Source organism: Varanus komodoensis, unplaced genomic scaffold (assembly GCF_004798865.1).
Source record: "Varanus komodoensis strain SLA01 unplaced genomic scaffold, ASM479886v1 scaffold6_4, whole genome shotgun sequence".
Lineage (NCBI taxonomy): Eukaryota > Metazoa > Chordata > Lepidosauria > Squamata > Varanidae > Varanus > Varanus komodoensis.
Genome location: NW_025336347.1, coordinates 12510604 through 12530479, shown reverse-complemented (window position 1 = coordinate 12530479; position 19876 = coordinate 12510604). Strand labels below are relative to the sequence as shown.

General features: G+C 40.3%; 1 protein-coding gene across 26 annotated transcripts in view; it reads right to left on the bottom strand.

Annotated features, from left to right (window-relative positions):
- The window catches only part of MAGI1 (membrane associated guanylate kinase, WW and PDZ domain containing 1), a 522735-nt gene that overhangs the window by 235490 nt on the left and 267369 nt on the right, over positions 1–19876 (bottom strand). For 25 of the 26 annotated variants that reach the window (XM_044452072.1, XM_044452077.1, XM_044452084.1 and 22 more), the window contains exon 2: positions 19167–19283. In XM_044452072.1, coding sequence (XP_044308007.1) covers positions 19167–19283 — 117 coding nt within the window. Of the gene's footprint in view, positions 1–3707; positions 3728–19166; positions 19284–19876 lie in introns of those variants that run through there. The other variant, XM_044452091.1, reaches the window with a different exon arrangement.

Genomic DNA, 19876 nt, shown 5'->3' with positions numbered 1-19876 from the left:
AGTGTTAGCCATCCTTTCTCCTACTTGAGATACCAGAAGCAAGTAGAGACATATCAACTATTGTTGATTAATCTTTAGGAACATTCAATGGCATACATTTAATTTGGCTGGCTTCTGCCCAGAGTGAAGCTACAAAAGGATGAATCAGAATTTGCTAATTCATCATCTATTTTACTTTTCTTTTATATGACTATTGCACATATATGCTTCCTTAAGAACTCTATCATGCTCATGTCAGTCCACACCAACTCAGTATTTTTAAGAACTTAACACTCTTATTGGATCAGCAAAATATCCAACCAACCCAGCATCCAACCCAGCACCCTTCCTCTGAACAAGGTGATTCCACCATTGCAACTAGCCGTTGATGGAATGGCAACTAATTTGTCTAATTTTAAAACCATAAAAAACCGTTTAAAAGCCAAAAGATTAATCATTTAAACTAAGTGATTAAATGACCAGAACTATTGATACAAAGAGATTTCACCAAGTACTTAGGTAGATGAAAAATGAATAGACAGAAATCTGTAATTTGTGCAAAAGTCAGAAATGTTTGAGGAATTTGACTTTTGTAATTTCCAAAACAAACTGACCTGATCTATATCTTCCAGTGAATCCAAATGTACATTTCCATTAGATTGTCATTTCTCCAAATGTTGCAACTCAAAAAAATCAAAATGCATTTCTACGATTTCATATTTTGTGGCAAAGTGTAGTTAGAAAGAGAAAATGTTCAAAATATGTATTCAAATGAATATTGCGATAAAGGTCTTTAAAACATTAAGATGGAAGCAGAAGTGACTTTTGACTGAACATATGCAAAATAACATGGTCAGGAAAGTGATTTATTTGTCCGTCCCTAGCAAAAGCAGCTTTTACTGGAGATATGCCATTCTAGCCTTTCCCCCCATGCCTGCATTTTATGACCCACTTTCAACCCGCTCTACTTGAAAAGCAAAACATTTAAGTAGTAGATGTGCAAAGGCAAGAGTTTATTAATCTTGAGAAGCTTCTGCCATTGATGTCAGCATTAAAAATGCATTACACTTGGAAACGTTGCCTGCTTGCCCACTCAAAATAATATTTAAGTAGCTCAGCACGATGGTAAATAAGTTGCAGTAGGTAATGGGAAGTAAGATGTGCTGGATTTGTTTCGAGGGGATCTCAAGTGGCTTCACTGTGATCAAAGCTGTTCTTACTCATTCGGTATGGTCAGCTCTTGGATCACAGCGTTTCCCTCCACCTTCTTCCTAATATGTAAGGTCATCAATTGTTACTAGTAATAATGTCTATGTACTATCTCCAGTAAGATCTAACTTCTCAATACCAGTTGCAGGGCACCTTAAATGAGAGAGAGGCCTACTTATGCATTCCCATAGAATCTGGTTGGCCACTGTGAAAACAAAATGCTGAACTAGAGACACCTTTAGTCTGTTCTAGCAGGACCATTTCTCTAGAAGTAGAGAAGGGGAAACCACTCATTCTTATTGGGGATTTCAGTACCGATCAGTTTAGAAAAACCAAGGATAGGCAGGGTCTGCAACCATCACCGTAGTGTCTTCTTTTCCCCACCTCCGATGTGCTAGTCATGTGCCACATGATTTCCCTAGTTACTCACACTGTGAAAGGCTTCCAATGCCATCCAAAGGTGGCAAGGTACATGGTAGGAGTGGCTTCAAAGCCACCCCAGAGCCCTGCAGCCCCCCATTTTAGAACAACCTCCCTAGCCCCCAATTTGCCATCTTTCTGGACCCAGTCAAGGCAATCTTCTACACAGAGGCCTTTAAACATCTCCAACCACCTGAGGGGATTATCCTGGTAATTCTTCTTGCTGAGTCTTTTTATTGTATTTTTATTGCATTTTAACCTATTTTAAACTAAACTCTTTCAACATTGTTTTATGTTATTTGTATTGTATTTTATTGTTTTGTTTTATACCTAGTTGTAAACAGCCCAGAGAAATTCAGATTGGGGCCACTGAGAAATGAAATTAATAATTCATATAATTATAATAATGCAACAATCCATGATTTTGAAGGCACTGCTGAAATGCAATATAGGCAGGTCCAGACCACACAGGAAGCTTCACTCCATGTGGTTAATTAGGAAGAACATGTGACATCAGACTGGCATGAGGGGGGAGCGAGAAAAACGCTATCGTGGTCTTTTCCCTCCTGTAAACATCCAAAGCTGGTCATAGGCTGCAGTGGTCACAACCTTTCAATGAACCACCCATCTGTTCACATAGAGAACAGAAAGCAAAGCCATTCTTTGCCATATATTCACTTTATTTTCACACTGCCTTGACATACACCCATAGTTCAAAGCATCAGCTTGAAAATGGTTAATTCCTAGAGGCAACATAAGCATCTAATCAGGTATTTGTCAGCGTGGATACCACCTGTACTGTAGGTTTCTAGAAGTAGCATTCCATCTCTAACAGAATAGGGGACCTTCTACGGGATGCTATGTGTAATATGCCCCTTGGTTCTTTCTATTCTCTGTTCCAACACTGGAATGCAATTTGATATAAAAAATATGTCACAGGTGAAGCTATATATTTTTGAAAGGTGGCTAGGACACAAGCCATTCTTTAAAAATGACCCATTTTAAAGTTGGCTAGCACAGCTGTAACTATTTAGGGTAGAGAATTCAGCACCCTTCCCCACAAGAAAGGAAGAACCACATGTAACATTTCCTTTGACATGAGCAGAATTGCTTTAAGGAATTCAAGATCATATAATGCCCAGTTTCTGAAAGTGCATCCTGGTGATTGGGGGTGGGGTTAAGCAGCATGCAAATCATGCCTTTTTAAGTCTTCAGTCAGAGACCTTGCACAACCTTAATTTAACATCTGCCTTCTCTGTTCCCCAAAACACAACCAATTGTGCACTCTTGAAATAAATTCATTTCCCTGATTCTGTCATATATCTACACTTTTCATCTTATTTGAGTTTTATGAATAAACATCTCCACTGTTGCTTTAAGAAAGCACTCAGTCTCTTCCAGCTTCAATCCCCTGCTTGCCAGAATCAGGCACCCAGAGCAGCTGATCAATGTGGCAGCGCACAGCTGTCTACCTCACCCATCCAAGCTCCTTTCTATAAGCACTTGCTCCCCTCTCTCCCTCTCCCTCCCTCCCTCTTACACACACACACACACACTTCCCCACCCAAGCCAAAGGATCTCTGTCCTGTACAAGCAGCCTCTATAGAGGAACTGGAGATTAGAGATGCGGATGATTTTTTCCCCTTCTCCTTCTTCCAGATATGCAACGCTGAAGAACAACTACATTTTCTTTTAACTCCAACCGAACTGCTTCACACACAGGGATTCCCCAAGCCATCCCCCACCTCCACCCCCATCGCCAATACCTCCCTTATGCCTTGGGCTAAGCTGCAGACAAACCACAATTGCAGGCACATACTTATCGAAACACCTGCTGTACCCCCATTTAATATGCACAGGGGTGCATTGATGGATTCCCGTTCTCCCACCAACACTGAGACAGCATTGTTCTTCCACTATACAACACATCAGCTGCTCCCCTGCTTCCCCCTCCCTCCTTCCTGCAGCCCAAGCCCCCTTTTGACATGTTCCTTTCCCCCATCACCCTGCCCTGGAAGAAGAAGGGGGAATAAACCACCACAGGCTGACGACCACATTTAGGAATGCACTTCATTAAAATATAGCTGCCCAATTCCAACCTGCAATGCGGAGGCAAGACAAAGCGAGTGCCACGCTTCCCCTTGCATGTCTCTCAAAAGCCCCATTGTACAGCAGGCATCTGGTCCTGATCTCAACCTATTCGTGCCTGTTGACCCCTCTTTTCACAGTGCACCCGCTCACAAATGGGCCTCACGTAAAGCTTGCTCAATGAATTAAAAAAAAAGTAGCACTAGCCATCTGTCCTCCAAGGCTGAACTCAGACAGGGTAGCCGGCACGGCTGCCCTCGCTGCCTCTCTCCACCCCCCTCTCTATCGCTTGCTCCAGCAGATCCTGCGCTTTTGGCTACGTAAACATTGGCACAGCTAACGCCACTTGCTGTTTTTAACATCTATCACCCCAGCATCTCCAAGAGAGAATTGCCCACCCAAATGTACGCACACCCACCCACACAGCAGCATTCCCACTTGCCTGACGAGTCCTTCAAAATTCAAGCATAACCACAAGATTAATCCTTCCGTTGTGAAGTCTTGTCTCTAAAGTCGTGGCATGCAACGATCTTCAACACTGCAGTAAAAAGGGGATTTTTTTAAAAGCACGGCTGACAAGTGGGAGGGAGGGTGGTCAGGTGGGGGTGGTCGAGGCTTACTTGCATCAGAGCTTCTGCCACATGACACACAAAAAAGAAGGGGGGTTGAGAGGGGAAGAATAAGCTGGTGGCAGCAGCCAACAGCACAAAAAGGAAAAATGCAGGAGCCTGCCTTTTATATTATTGGTGACTTTTCTAGCACATGACAACAACTTCCATCTGTGTTTAAAGCTGGGAGTGTGAGAAAAACAGCACTGCATCACAATTCCTTCTATTCCTCAAGGTGCAGGCCAGAGGAATTAAAAAACACCTGTGTATGGCAAAATGTAAAATACCAGGAGAGGGATTTTGGCACCTCTCCCAGCTGCCTTCTAATTTGCTCTGTGTCTTTGTCTTAGAGAACGCCCAAGGAAGTGTTGAAATGGTACTGCCCTTGTTTGCAAGGCAACAGCACCAGGGAATGAATATGTATGGATAGATGTGTCTGGCAAACCTAGCAGCACATTTTTAGTAAATTTATTTTAGGACAAATCCAGACACTCCAATTGCTCCACTTCTTGCTTCCCAGAGGCTGGCTTCTCTCTCTAGCCCATATTTACCACTACATCTCCCACTGCCAAAAGGGCACTATTAAAACTTAACCAAATGCACTGTACACATTTAACTGAATAATCATAAAGGTACAGGAGAGAGGGTGAGATGTTACAATTCATGAGAAGCAAGCAGTTCCCTCCTATTTCCACAAAGCAGTAAAGGTTTCCTATTCAGGGAAGGCCTATTTCATTTCAGAATGTATGGGGAGGGGGGTTGGGACAAAGTTCAAAGCCCTCTTCCCTGGACTGGCTAAGTGATATAAACAATTACTGGGTGGACAGCCGTCTAGATTTGGGGTGTGCACTACTGATCCTAGAAATGCCCCTTCCCCCCACCAAGCACTGTCTTCTGACTGGATGGGAAGCTACTTTTGCCTCCTTTTAGAGCAAGAACTGAAATATCACTAAAGAGGAGTGGGACAATTTGGGACATGGTAAAACAACAACAACTTTATTACAATATTCTCAAATTGGGACTCTTTTACGGCCTGATGCCATTATAGGTTTTCTCCTCCAGGCAAAGCATAATATGATAAATCTCAGGCGATACAAAAAAGATCCAAAGACTTGTGGAGTATTCTGCTCAAAAGGGTTCACTTTCATTTTTACTGCTTGCCCTTCCCTTAGCTTCTTGTGCGGATCTGTTCCACTCCCAACTATCTTTTTCTGTTCATAGAATTTTTGGAAACTTTGCACTTAAGAGGTGTGTGTGTGTGTGGGGGGGTTGATTCTGTGTCCATAGATTTGCAAAGGAACAATGGGATTAACGTTACTCAACTGTGTATGGTCATTTTATAATATTTTTGCTGTGAAGAGACATGTGATCTCTTTGGACACAAATTCACTGTCTTGAGAAATTCACAAAATCAAACATCTGTAATAATCTTCTAGACAGAAAAATTGGCCAACAGTGTTACAGAGACCTCTGGAAGAGCATGACATTGTGAATGGATTAATGAAATTCCTTTACCAAAAAATTTAAACATGACATGAAAATACAGCCTCATGTTACATAATTAAAAACCCATCCTTATTTCATGATGAATAACCTTTGGACTATAATATAGGAAACTATATTTAGATTGATGTTTCCTCAAAAAGCATTTAATTTAAAGAAACAATTAAATTTTAAAAACCAATTTAAACAAAAAAACTGATTTAAATTTTAAAAACCATGTTTAATCATTGGTTTTTATCTGCCCTGATCATAACTCATGAGCAGAACACAGGCTTTGCATACAAAGGCAACAGGGACAGGAAAGGTCCCTGTTGTCAAGAGGAGTTACTTGGTGAGTTAATACACTGTAGGTCCCAACAAACTGACTCAGTTTAAGGCTGCTTTGTATGTTCTTAAGATCAGACCCCCAAACTGGCTGTCTGTTCTAGTGTCTCAGCCCACTTGTTTGTGACTAATTGTAGCAACTGTGGTTAATTGAATCATTTAGCTAAAAGCTCTTGAAAATCAAGCATGTTTTGCATAAAATGTGTGAGCTACCAGTACACATTTTGGTTTTAGTCTGCAGGCTTCATTTGTCTGGCTGGCTCTCCTGCTTACTCCCTGGGAGCTTGCCAGGTGTCCTGCCTGAGTAGCTTGCCAATCCTGGAGACCTGGATCTACTTCCATCAGTCCCTTTGACTTGAATTTCTGACTTTGCCAGGTTGCATAAACCAGGCTACACATTATACATACTATACACTGGGTATGTCTCCTTTTCTGTTTAACACATATGTGAGTGCGAGTGTGTGTGAGAGAGTTTCCTATTATCAAGGCAGAGCAACAAGGGGAAGCTTAATTTCTTCAAACCTCAACTACATTTGGTGTAGAAGAAGCATACACAGACACTTGTACGCATGCACACATTGGTAAAGGAAGTTTTAGAAAAAACACATGCTATACCATTGGTATCCATGGGATAATTTGTCTAAAGTTTCTGGGGGGGGGGGGGTGTAAAGCAGTAGCTTCTGTTCTGAATATGCCTGGGAAGAAAAGAGGAACACTTTCCTTCACCATACATCACCTTAAATATACACCACCACCCCGCACACACCAAAACAACAACAGAATAACGAAACACTTTGCCTGAAGCATAACATAGTGTTAACTTGTGTTTGCTTTTGCCTGGTGCTCAAAAAGAATATGCAAATTCTCATGGACCTAAGATCCATTCAGAACCTTGAGCAATCTTCTTACGTGCTGCTCATCCTATAGCTTGGAAATCAAATCCAACCAGCATGCAACTGAAGGTGACCTACTGTACTTAATTCCACACATGAAAGATAAATGCCCAAGCCTAGAAGGGGGCAGTAGATGCTACACACAGTAAAACAATGAGAGTAGAAAGGCCCTGACATAGTTTCAAAAGGCCACACAGGCTTTGGAATGTCTTTGGAGAAGCAGCAGCGAGAATACTATTCACGCTCTCACAACATGGCAGCCGCCTCAAATCATTTTAAAGCAGCAGCTTCCTTTCTTTGGCAGCTGTTCTATGTGGCAGCTGTATCCAGAGAAAGCAGTCCAGACTGCTGATACCATGTATATGTGGCACATAAATGTTATAGCCAGAACAGCCACAGAAGACACTCACTTTTACCAAGAAGAGGATTTTCTAGTAAAAAGGAAGGAAGGAACGGAGAACACAAGGTTGTACTTTGCAGCACTTAGACTGGAGAGGTGATAGGAAATTCCTAGGATAAAGCAGCCTAGCCTACCTCACAAGGGGACAGCAAATTTTTAAAATTATTTTTTCATAAATATATATACATCACTTTATACAGAATGCTAAAGCAGTAAACAGCATGAAAATCACAGTATAAGCTAAAATAAAACATCAGCAACAAAAAGAGAAAGTGTTTGGCTATCTCTCAAGGAAAAACTGTGTAAAAAGGTACATTTTAAGCTATTGCTCAAACTCAGAATGGCACTAACTTTAAAATAACTTTACCCACTTCAGGAAAACCTTCTGCAGAAATAAATGACAACAACAAGGGCAGTTTTATATTCAACAATAATTCAGAACATAACAATTTTCCCACTAAAAGTGAAGTAAAATAGAAAGGAAATGTAATAGAAAGGAAACATAATGAATGTTATAAGTTTACACTTGCTACAGTTACATACAGTGCAGAAGAATGAATTCTAGCTGGAAATTTTACAAGCACATATATATAAAATTTAGAGCACTTAACCAGAAGTTTAGATTTTAGTGCTTACAGTACACCAGCACTATGAATGCTCTTATACAGACGCAAACGTCTGCATCAGTACATATTGGAACCAATTCACTTAGCATGTGGGAGCACCAAATGGAGGAACAAACTGTGAATTCACATTAACTGAAAACTCAGCAAGATGTGGAAATCAAACACAGATGGTTCATTTCAGATTAAAGGGTCAGCTTTTTGCCTTCTCACTTCATATCCTCTTGTATAATATAATCACCTTGCTCTTTTTCTGACAGGATTGAAATTTGGCTCACGGGCACTGGGGAAAGTCCACAATGAGCTTCCACATCATCAATATCTATGAGTGTGCAGAGAGAGCGTGTGAAGTATTTTTCTGCACATCTCCAGTGACTGCATTCAGATGCAATGAAAAAATATAGATTAGCACTTCAGAAAAAGCCTGGGAGAGCAGTAGTCTTGTACACTCTAACCTCCTATCCTTTCAAACGAAAGAAATTGCACAGTGCCAAGGAGACTGGACAGTTTTGTTGCTTGTTTCAACTAATGATGATTAATCTTAATTATACTTTAGGAAAACAAGTTAGGATAATTATTCAAATTTTGAAGTTGGCTTTTTCCAGGGACAGGAAGACTCCAGCTTCTGGGGTAGATCTGGGTGAGTGAAGAATCCTCATGTAGCCCATGAGCATCTCCCAAGGAGTCTTCCTCAAGCTCCTTCCCCCCCCCACATCCCAAGACCCCCCCCCAACATCCCAAGACCCCAACCCTCCAGCAAGTCTTCAAGAAAAAGGGATTTCCCATGTTTTCCTATCCCTCTTGTTAAATCTAGGCTTTTAAAAGCTTCTGCTGGTGCAAGCTGAAACTTAAGAACTAAAGCTATTTACATCGCAGGGGCATTTTCAGTGTGTGTTGTGGGGGGGGGGGGGGTTGCTGTTTGCAGGGAAAAGATTGGAAATCCCCTTTCAAAAAACCCAGCTCCCCCCTGAGTTTTTTTTTTTTTTTTAATAAGCCAAGACTGGTGCCAATGGAGGCCTTAAAACAAAACAGCAAATCAATTGCTGTATCCAGGGAAGTCTGTGCAACTACCTTCCCCTTTCCAACACTAAAACCACCCTAAAACCATGGTTTAAAAAGCTTAAACTGAAAAAAATGCTAACGGAGACTTTTAAAATGCCTCATTACAGCACAGGAGAGGGCATTTTGAGGAAGGAAAGTGTGTGTTGTGCGAGAATTTATTTAAGGTTTTTGTATGCCATCCCAATTTACTATGATACAGCAAACTCAGTAGAATGCATGTACATGATACAGTGAGCATGTGAGAATTTATGCACTTGTGCCTTTGCATGTTTGAGTGTGTGTTTGTGCACTTAATCACACACATTTTTGCCTCTGATTCCACTCACCACAGAAATACAGCTTCTGAGACTTTCTCAGAAATGGAATTCAGTCCTCAGGCTGAAATAGCTTCATTATCTCAACTCCATAGTTAACACTTAACACAAATAGACTAGGTTTGCATTTAATGGTAGCCATGGCCACTTGAAAATGGAAACAAAAGCATCTGATCTCATCCTCATGGGAAGACCAGAGCAGGAGGGTAGAGTTGGTACAAACCTTGTGGTTAAACCATAGTTTGGTTTAGTGGTACACACAAACCAGGTCAATATCCACCTCATCATTTTACGATACATGTCTTTTTTTTTCCAAAATGAATTAGCCCTTCAAGAGCTATTTATTATGCAATCCCACTTAAATAGCAATAATTTCACAATTCTCAGTAAAACAGATGTGCCTGCTCTTAAATCACTAATTAAATGCAGCCTGGGACAGTATAATGCCTTTTAAAAGGCTATCAGAGTGGGAACCCCCCTCCCTTCCACAGTTAAACAAATCTGCTCTGGCAACTTCCCAACAATCTTGACTTCATAACTCAGAGCTGTAATGATTCAAGGAGGACAGTCTTTGATTATGGATATATCCAAAGTACTGTGACTTAAGCAGAGAGATTTATTTTCTCAGGAGCAGAACCAGAAATATTTGCTTTATGTGTTAATTGATTTTTAGTAGTTGGGCTTCTCTCTTTCCCTGAACACCACACACACACAGAGCCTGGTTCAGATCCTATTTGTGCATCCAGCTTATGGGATGAAGCACTCTTGTATAATCATGTCTAACTTATCGGGCAGTATATAAACAAATTAAATAAATACTTGTAGATGTCTAGCCCACAGAGGCACATGTAATAACATGATGAACACATTACTAAACTGTAAGAAATATAGTAGAAATTGTTATTATATTGACATATAAGCCAGGATATATTTGTTATGCAATGTTAGAATAGCATGAACATACATACTGAATGTTGAAAGTGACTTGTAGCACTACTCTAGTGCTCTGCTTTGCTTCTGTTTCAGTACATTACACAGCTCAGTTCGAAGCACATTAATGTGCACCAAAATCCCACTGAGATGTGTGGGACTTCTTAGTGAGTTTGCTTAGGACTGTAGCCCAAATATGCAACTATGAAAATGGTTTACAACTAGACAAACATAAACTGAAGCCAGTGTAAGCCACAGAAGAAGAGAAGCCGGGGGTGGGGGTGGAAGGAGAGGTGATTTTGGAGGATTCAGAGTACATGTTTTAAAAACAAAGCTGGAAAGAAAAGGAAATAAAAATGAGAAGCCCAGGGGGGGATGGTGCAAACCAGGTGCATAGAAGATAATGTACAGGTCGCCGTCAATGCTGCTCTCCACCAACCCATTATACTTGCCTCAACTTCTAAAACATTGCTGACCTCCAACTGGAAGAAAAGCTTTGCCTTTCCCCAAGCAGCTACACACTGGGATGAGTGCCTTAACCCCTTTCATGCTTCACTGATTGTACTGCATCCTTAGTTTGGTGGAACTAAGGATGTTGCTACAGTCCCTTGCACATGGGACTCATTGTTTCTCTAAAGCCGAAAGGCACCCATCCAAGTCCAGAAAATGTCCCAGCGGAGACTGCTGATAGACAATTTTTGAGTCACCTATCTTTGATATCTCGCATATTGTAAGGGCTGCCAATAATTCAGCATGAAGCAGCAATGCCTTCCCTCTTGCCTACTGGCTCTCAGCCTTAATGCCTTTTAAAACTGCTTGAATACTCAACAGCAGATTCTTCACAATAAAGAGACAAAGCAATCTCCTGAACCCCTTTGCGTCTAGTCATTAGGGGTGCAAACTGAAGAGCACCGGGAATTAATAAAGACACAAAGACGCCTAAACCAACAACTGACTTCCCACACTACTTACTGGGAAACTTCTTGGCAAATGAGATAGAAAAACCTTATGAGCTGAACTGCAGAGAGGGTTCACTTAGACTTCATTGCATTCTCTTAATCTTTGGCCAGTTGCAAGCAAGAGCAGCTCTTTAATGATGTTGGCAAGCAAACAGAGACACTTCTCTTCTCTGTACATGTTATGAGTGAAAGAGTAAATGGCTGTTTGAAATATGCACAGGATAATGAAACATACAAGGGAAGCCCAGAAAGTTAACACTGGCCACCATTTCCAAGCAATTAGAAATGGCATATAGCATTTCTCTAAAGGTCTAGATCAGCACTCTAGTATATTCAGAGCAGTGCAAAGAGCTTGGGGAAAATGCAGTTACTGTTTTATTCAATACCCCAACCCTGAGGGCAGCCAACCTGGTCCCTATTAGTAATGTAGACATGTAGGGCTAGCATAAAATGAAACTCTTCAAGGAGAGGGACAGTACATATAGTTGAACCCTGACATAAGAGCCATTTGGGTAGGTTATTGTTAAGGAACACATAAGCTTTGTCCTTGTTTTCATTCCAGGCTTCTGAGGATTCTCAGGCTTCATGTCAGGCCTAGTTCTTGCTGTGGCAGACAACTAGGCCTTGCATTCTCAGCTGCAAGCTTCAGATTGCAGATAGAGACTAACATGACATAATAGTTCTTCAAATACCCTCAGCATAGAAAACTATATGAAGAGCCTTTCAAGGAAAAGGATTCTACAGTCTAGCATTCTCTGTAACAACTATTTTCTAAGTCCATAAATTATCACTGCTGTTACTATGACTGGTATTATTGCTGTTGGTCAAAGGAGCATGCAATCATACCAGCCCACAAGGATCTGAGAGTCACTGCCTCACTGAGAGTTAATCTCCAGCTCTTTAGATTTTTTTAATGTTTATAACAAAATAACATTTGAAATAGAGCTGGGCATTTTTGAACTCCCCTAATTTACATCAGTTATCACTGATGTAAATTATATTAGACCAGTACCAGCTATTTCTAGCATAAAACAGTTGCATTTGCTGGTATGAGTGGGTTTCCAAAATCTGCCACACCAGAAAATGCTACTGGCATTATGCTACAAGTAGTTTAACTTTGTTCTCCCTCAAAGAAGCTTTGGGTTGTGTTTATGGAAAAGCAAAGGGATCTGCCAATGATCCACAGCACAGAACGCATGCAAAGACTGGATCATGGGGCACAGCCATTACTTCACTTGGAACATGCCCAAGAGGAAGTCTTTTTATTTCAATGTTTGCCACTTGGTCAGACTGAGACACAGTAAGTGGGAAGACAGGATCTTACCTTTGACTTCTGTCCTCGAGAGGCTTGCCTCACACATTAAAGCCTTCCGTTAGGTTAACACTGCAAACATTTCTTACATAGAAAACGTCAGAGATTATTTCAGTATCTTTTCTGCATGAAAACAATAATTTTCTTCCATACTCATCAACTATCTTTACAGTGCCAGGGCTTTGAAAAAATTAAAATCTCTTCATGTAATTTGTCTAAGGCACATTAGTACTTCCTATGTGCTAGGAAAATGCTACACAATCCTCAACAGCTTTAGAGAATTCCACAGAGAATGAGAAAGAGAGAGAAAGCAGTGTGATTAAATTTATCTTTGCGTACATTAATGTGTGATAAGCATTTCCAAAAAAGTTCCATTTTGATAAGCTGCTTAGAAAACTAGGATAAATTGGGTGACATAATTAACTAACTTGGTTAGGTTATGGAAGAACTGGTACATAGACTTTTCACCACATCACTTGCTTCCAACATGAGTGAGAATTTACAGAACTGGCATGTGATAGATAACCTTGAAGCATCTGTGTTTTAAAAATGCACAACAGTATGTCTCTTTAGGCACTAAGAAATATTACCGAATATCTATTTCTATATAATATGACTTTCACACTGACTACCTCAGCTTGCCTTGTATAATTACTGTGTACTGTTGGAGAAGATGGTGTCTCCTTTTTTCTTACAAATAAAGAAAAAACATGTGTGTGTGAAGCTGTAAGATAAATGCTCCTAGATAGGAGAGAACAAAAAGGAACCAGGCCAAGGATGAGTATTTTGAGCTGTATCTTGAAAGGTTCATCCTTAGATGAGGTATGAACAGAGGGAGGACAATTCCCAGCCTCAGGAAGTTGTGGGGGGATAAGAATGTTGTCAAAGGGTGAAGTAAACTATAAAAGCATTGTTCCAATTAAGTACTGTGCAGTTCCAAGCCATTCTGCCTTACATGTGTAATAATATGTCATCAGTCTAGCATGCCGTATTCTTAATGAACATTGCTGGTTTATTTTTCTTAAATCTATTTGGTCTATTACATGCAAGATCTGACAGTACTTAACCTTTTATCCATAATTTATGAGACAGATGGAACTTGAGTTATTGTTATTGCCTGCACACTTTTGTATTTGCTGCTGCTGCATTTGGGTTGTTGAAAATGTGATTTAATGATTGATTATTGGTTTTATGCCTTTTATATCTCAGAAGCTACTTTAAGTGACTCTCTTTTTTGAAGTGGAAAGCAGAGTATAAATTTCTTAAATAAACAAACAGAACAGCCTGACCACATCCTATGTATTATTTTTATTGCTTCTAAAGAGCTTAATATGCACTCCAGACAAGTACTGTAAGCTTATGGTTTAGTTGACCTAATTGCATCCTTGCTCTTTTCCTTTCTTCTATGCAATTAACAGGTCCTTGGTCCTCACATTCTGCATCATAGGGCTAACGTGCAATTGGCTCAAATAATATTATATGCGTACACAGATGGAAGCCCATTTGACACTATAGAACGCACACATGCTCTGTATTTGTAGCCCATACCATATTCGGTCTTTCCCCATTTGTTCTGGCAATCTCTACTGTTACTGCTAAATCACTGCCATTTCAAAATGCCCTGATTAACCTTTTTTATGCTGAGTGGGTTATTAGAATTGATGTTCTTTGGACAAAGCTCCCTTCCAATGGTCTCTGGATATTAAATGCCTGAGTAGAGAATGGATGCATCTCTTCCAGGGTCAGCACATACACCTAAGTGCTAAGGCACCATGACACCCACACAGCCTGCCATTGCCCACACTGCAACTGCTAAAGCCCTACTACATGACTACAAGGTTTTCCTAGTATATCACTAACCAAATGAGCACTTCTAGCTTTTAAGGGAATGTAAGACAGGTAACTGCACAATAAGTCAACAGAGAAGAAACAGTAGTCTCAGAAGAGACAACTACATGCTCTCCAGATGCTGTGGAGTAGATCCCAGAATCCCTAATCAGTATCCGTGCTTGCTGGGGCTTATGGGAGTTGTGGTTCAACCAAAGGGCACCCAATCACCTACCTTTCAGCATTAAGAGCTTATGATCACCAGTGTGTCCCTTCTTTCATATGTGAAACACTGAAGGATATTCTACAAAGGCATGCAACCAGCCTTTTGCAAATCCACACAACAGTATTGTTTAAAAAAAAAATGAAGCAAAGGAAGCACAGACCCAAATCACAGTTGAGCTAAAACAGCTTGCAGGACTTGGAGTAGATGGCCATACAAAGCTGTACTATTACACTAATTTATGCTTGCCTCTTATCCAGTGGAATCAATTCAGGTATGATTTTAGCTCAAGTCATTTTTCCTTTAAAAAATCCCAACAGCAAGACCCTGCACAACCAGGTGAAAAATAGATAACTCCTTCAACTAAATTAATGGAACTGTTCTTAATTCTTTTACAAAAAACAGCAGTCTTTTAATAAACCATGACACCAATACTTATAAAGCTACAAAGGAATTGGTGCTGTCAGTTGTGTCTCTCCTTAATAAAATGGACATCTAAAAAGAACAACATAGCAATAGAACAGCAATAATATGCACACCAAAAGACACTTGATACAATTCTTAAAATATGACTCAAGGAATAGAATTATTTTCATTATTTCTATTACATTACATTTATAACTCAGCTTGCTTCCTCTTGCAAAAAATTCAAAGCAGCTTACAAGGTTCTCCTTATCTCCATTTTATCCTCATAACAACAACCCTGTGAGGGAGAAGAAGCTGAGAGTCTGTGATAGGCCCAGTGAGTTCCATATCTGAACAGGGACTAAAACCCAGGGCTCCCAGATCCTCAGTCTAAAACTCTAACCATTATACCACACTGTCTCTCAAGGATGTACACTTTGGATATTTTCAATATTTGTTGCATTTATACTCAACAGAACAATGTATATACTACTTTTACCTCTAATATAGTTTCTATTGTTATTATCAAATCTTTGTGTCTTGAGAAAAGATTTGATAAGTTTCTGTCTTTGATTTGATAAGTGAATTTCTCCCCACAAATTAGCATTATCTTATGTTGCTGTTGTGCCTTCAGCTAGATATATGGCAAAGGTACAGAATGCATGATGCAAATTTCACTGAACATTTCCATCTTGGCTTTAATTGAACAACTTCAGTTTGAGGAGTTAGTAACGCTAGTTGATATCCACTGTGCTACCACACATCCATGGGAACAACTGCTTGCACAGTGGGGATATCGGAGTTCTTAAAAGGAAACCCTTCTTCCTGGAACGGGACAGGTCAATGATGCTCACAAAAGGAAGCTCCACTGACCTATCCCCACCTAGAAACAGCCATGCCTTGAATTAATCTTAGAAGTTCAAAAGCCCCACTGTGCAAGAGATTGCTCCCATGGTCACAATGGAACTAGCAAGGCAAGAGTGGCACCACTGAATACTGTTTCTTGGCCCGCTTATGTAGCTCTGAGGTAACTTCTGGTACTGGTAGGCTGGGTGAGATGACACCTAGGCATGTGTTGTCCTTACAAGAACCAGCATATTGGATTTCACTGCGTGCTACAACTGGTAGGCCAGTCATGAGTACAATCATGAATCTTTATGGTGCATGCGTGTGCATGTGTACTCATGTGCACATCCTGGAGATCTGAGTGGTCCCAGAATAATACAAAGACCACTAGAATTATTTCAGTCTGTTTCTACAGATTTTTTCTTCAAAAGGTTGTATATAATCAGAGTAGTTTCACTCCCCCACTTTAACTTCTCTTTTCATTTTTTAATTTTCTAGTGGAATCTATTTTTACCTTTCCTTTCTCACTATATTTTGAGTATCTAATTACCTAAGCTGCTCCTCTTACCATTTTCACCCTTTGAACAGTCTCCTAACTCCTGCAATTCACAGATTTGGGAATTCCAATCAAAAAGCAGGGTACAAATCTAAGCGGATATATTACAGAATGCACAGTAAAACATCCTTCTGTATAAACTCATAATCACATCACAAATGTCAACACATTATGAAGCCAGAACTTGGTTTATAATAAAAAATAAACATGTTTTAATATGGGCTTAACTGTAGCTGGGCTGCCCATTACACCTTCTTTTCCAGTTTGTACTTTGGGTCTGCAGGTGCATGGATACAAACTAATTACTCTGGTTTTATGTTCTTTTAAAAATCTCTGCTTTCTAGGTTAGCAACATATTTCTTCATGTGTTCTGGAAGATGCTTTAAAGTCTAAAGTGGATAGAGCTAAGGCAGCGATTAGATTGTCCACCCCACACCCAAAGAAATCCAATTGCTTAGCAAAAGAGCTGCAGTACACTGCGGTCTGTCTTTACCCAGCTGAGGTCTTAGCTGTGGCAGCTCCTTCCTGTTTCAAAAAGCTTGTGTAGCTCACTTACAGATGGATGCATGAAATGTTATCATTCCAGAATCAGTCACATGGTGGTCACCCCAAATCCTTCCCTGCAATCCATGTTCATTGGTCTTATTATGGTGTTGCAGCACTAAAGGCAACTGTGCTATTCAGAGAGAATGTACAAGGATTCAAATGAATTGCCCAGTATGCAAAAGAAAGAACTCATTTTCCATATTCTGCGCCATTAATCACCAATTCAACAAGTCGTTTGGTTACAGCAATAATCATCAGCAGGCATTCAAGGCATGCTCAGTGTGAGTGACCTTGTGAGCCTTTAACATGTTTACCACATAATCAGCAGGGAATTCCATTTTCAAAATACAAGACTTCATAATCCATTAGCAACAGAGATTGGCCCAGAGCACTGGATTTTATGGTCACGTGCATTGAGAAATAATATATATATATATATATATTAGCATGCAGCTAGATTAATCTTCAGCCCTGGAAAACTTCCCTCCACCTCCCCCGCACACAAACCATATCCTAGTCATGCATACAGCAGTTTCATTCATTTTCAAGGTTGCACTTTGAAAAATTCAAAACCTGCCTCTTTGCAGAAACACACAAGAAAAGGAAGAGGGGCTATTCAGCTAACAGCTCAGTGAAGGTACCATTGCCTAACTAGCTCCCATTACTTGATTTGTAGGTTGGTTATATAATTGGGGTATGAATAACACTTGTTCATATGAGAAATATCTCTCATTCGGCATCCCCACTTCTATTAAAAATATATACATAAATAAAATAATGAAATCCCCAACAAATCCGTTTTTATAATCAAGGCCTTTGGTGAGATTAAAAACCAAGCAAAGTGGTTTAGCTCACAGTCAAGTCCAATAAATCAGAGAAAAGAATCAAGTCGAGAGCATTGCAGAATGTAACCTTGGCAACGCAAAAAATGCTCCAACAGAACTTAGGCGAATTTGCTTTATTCATTGTTTCTGAAATTGGAACTGTGAAAAAGAGTATGATAATACATACAGTGCAGTAAGTAGCTAGAAGCTACAGTTTCAGTGGCACACACAGATTTCAATATGCATCTTGCATACTGAAAGATAAGCCTCTTTCTCAACCTGCCACCCTCCAAAGATGTTGGGACTACAAGTACCATCATCCCCAGATGATCATGTACCTATGGCTCTAGGACTACGGCCTCCTCCATCTATGCCAGCAATGCATATGGAAGGCACCAGTTTTGGGAATGCTGGCATAGAGCTCAAAAATGACACTATGCCACTCTCTCTCATATGGGTGCTACTAGCCAAATGAAAGTAATGTAATAGTTTCTTATTTAAATATATAGACTAGATTGCCTTAAACTGCTTCAGGGAAGCAACAAATTTAGAATATAATGATGAAATGCCTGTTTAACTTAAAAAGCTAATGCACATACCAGTAACAAGATGACTGCACAAAAGCCTATCCAAAGAGAAAGTCATATAGACCCTACATATAGACTCAGGGTTTTGATAAACTTCCAGTTCATACCTTTTTTTGTCCCTCACCTTCACAGCCATACCTTCTTCACAACTTCTCTCTGTCCAATCTGAGGATATCTCGTTGATATCCAACAATACCACTGGTTACAATTTCCTTTTCGTGGGCCAAAACCAGGTGAAGCTTTATAGATCAAAATGAATATCTTCACATTCAGCCTAAAAGAACATGTCTTCTCAACAATAGCTATGTATACATGATACATAGCTCAATAACGAACTATACATCTGGCCTTTCTAGCCCACTATCAGCTACCTGGACAGGTACCTTCCAGGGTCTTCGACAAAAGTCTTTCTCAATACATCCAACTCGATCTTTTTAACTGGTCATGGCAAGGATTGGGCATGGGGCTTTCGCCATATAAAGGACAAGAACCTCTCCTACACTATGGCCCGCAGATATCTTGGCATCTTAGATCCAAGCATGCTATGTGCTAACCACTGAAAAAGCAAATGCGACATATTCTCAACTACCATTGGTAGCAATCACTTGCTCACTATAAAAACCAGAAGCCCACACAGGAGCCCAGCTGCCTGACAGTAAAAGATTACCACCCAAAGGCAAGTGAAGTTCATTATACCCAATCCACCAGAAACCTTCTGAATTACTTACAAGGCACAGCATGGCGATAAAGGTTATCTCTAATAGTCTGTTGCAGCTCGTGATCTGGAGATCCTTTCTGAAACCTCTGGTTGAGATAATGTCTCAGATCTTTGTTCAGACGACTTCCTGTAGGAAAGGAGAAAAGAAAGAAAAGAAATTACAGCTGAATTTAAAAGGGATTAAAATTTCCAGCTCTAGCAAATGTTAGACTTGCAATTTGCAGCTCCTCAGAATTATGATATGCTGCTTTTATGCATTTCTTCTGTAAATGGCTGATTACCAAAAATAACTTTCTGCAAATATGAGATCTCTCTGGCTTTATAACCCATCTTTGTTCCTACTGAAGCTAAAGAGATCATCATCTTCACACACACACGCGCACCCCAGTACATGTTTCTCTGAATACACAGAAAAGGACACAGATAAATTGGGAAAGAAACAATTGAAACGGGAGATTATTTCTTCTTCATATCCTTAGACAACAAGCTGGCCAAAGAGCAAGGCTAAACTCACAACAGCCTTTTATTCTTTTCAGATGAAGACATATATGAAGGAGCGCTTACATCCATATATGCCCGGCCGCCCCTTGAGATCTGCGGGAGAGGCCCTTCTCCGGGAACCCTCCATGAAAGAAATTAGGAGGGTAGGTACTCGGAGGAGGGCTTTCTCTGCGGTGGCGCCCAATCTATGGAATGCGCTCCCCAGATAGGTCCGCCTGG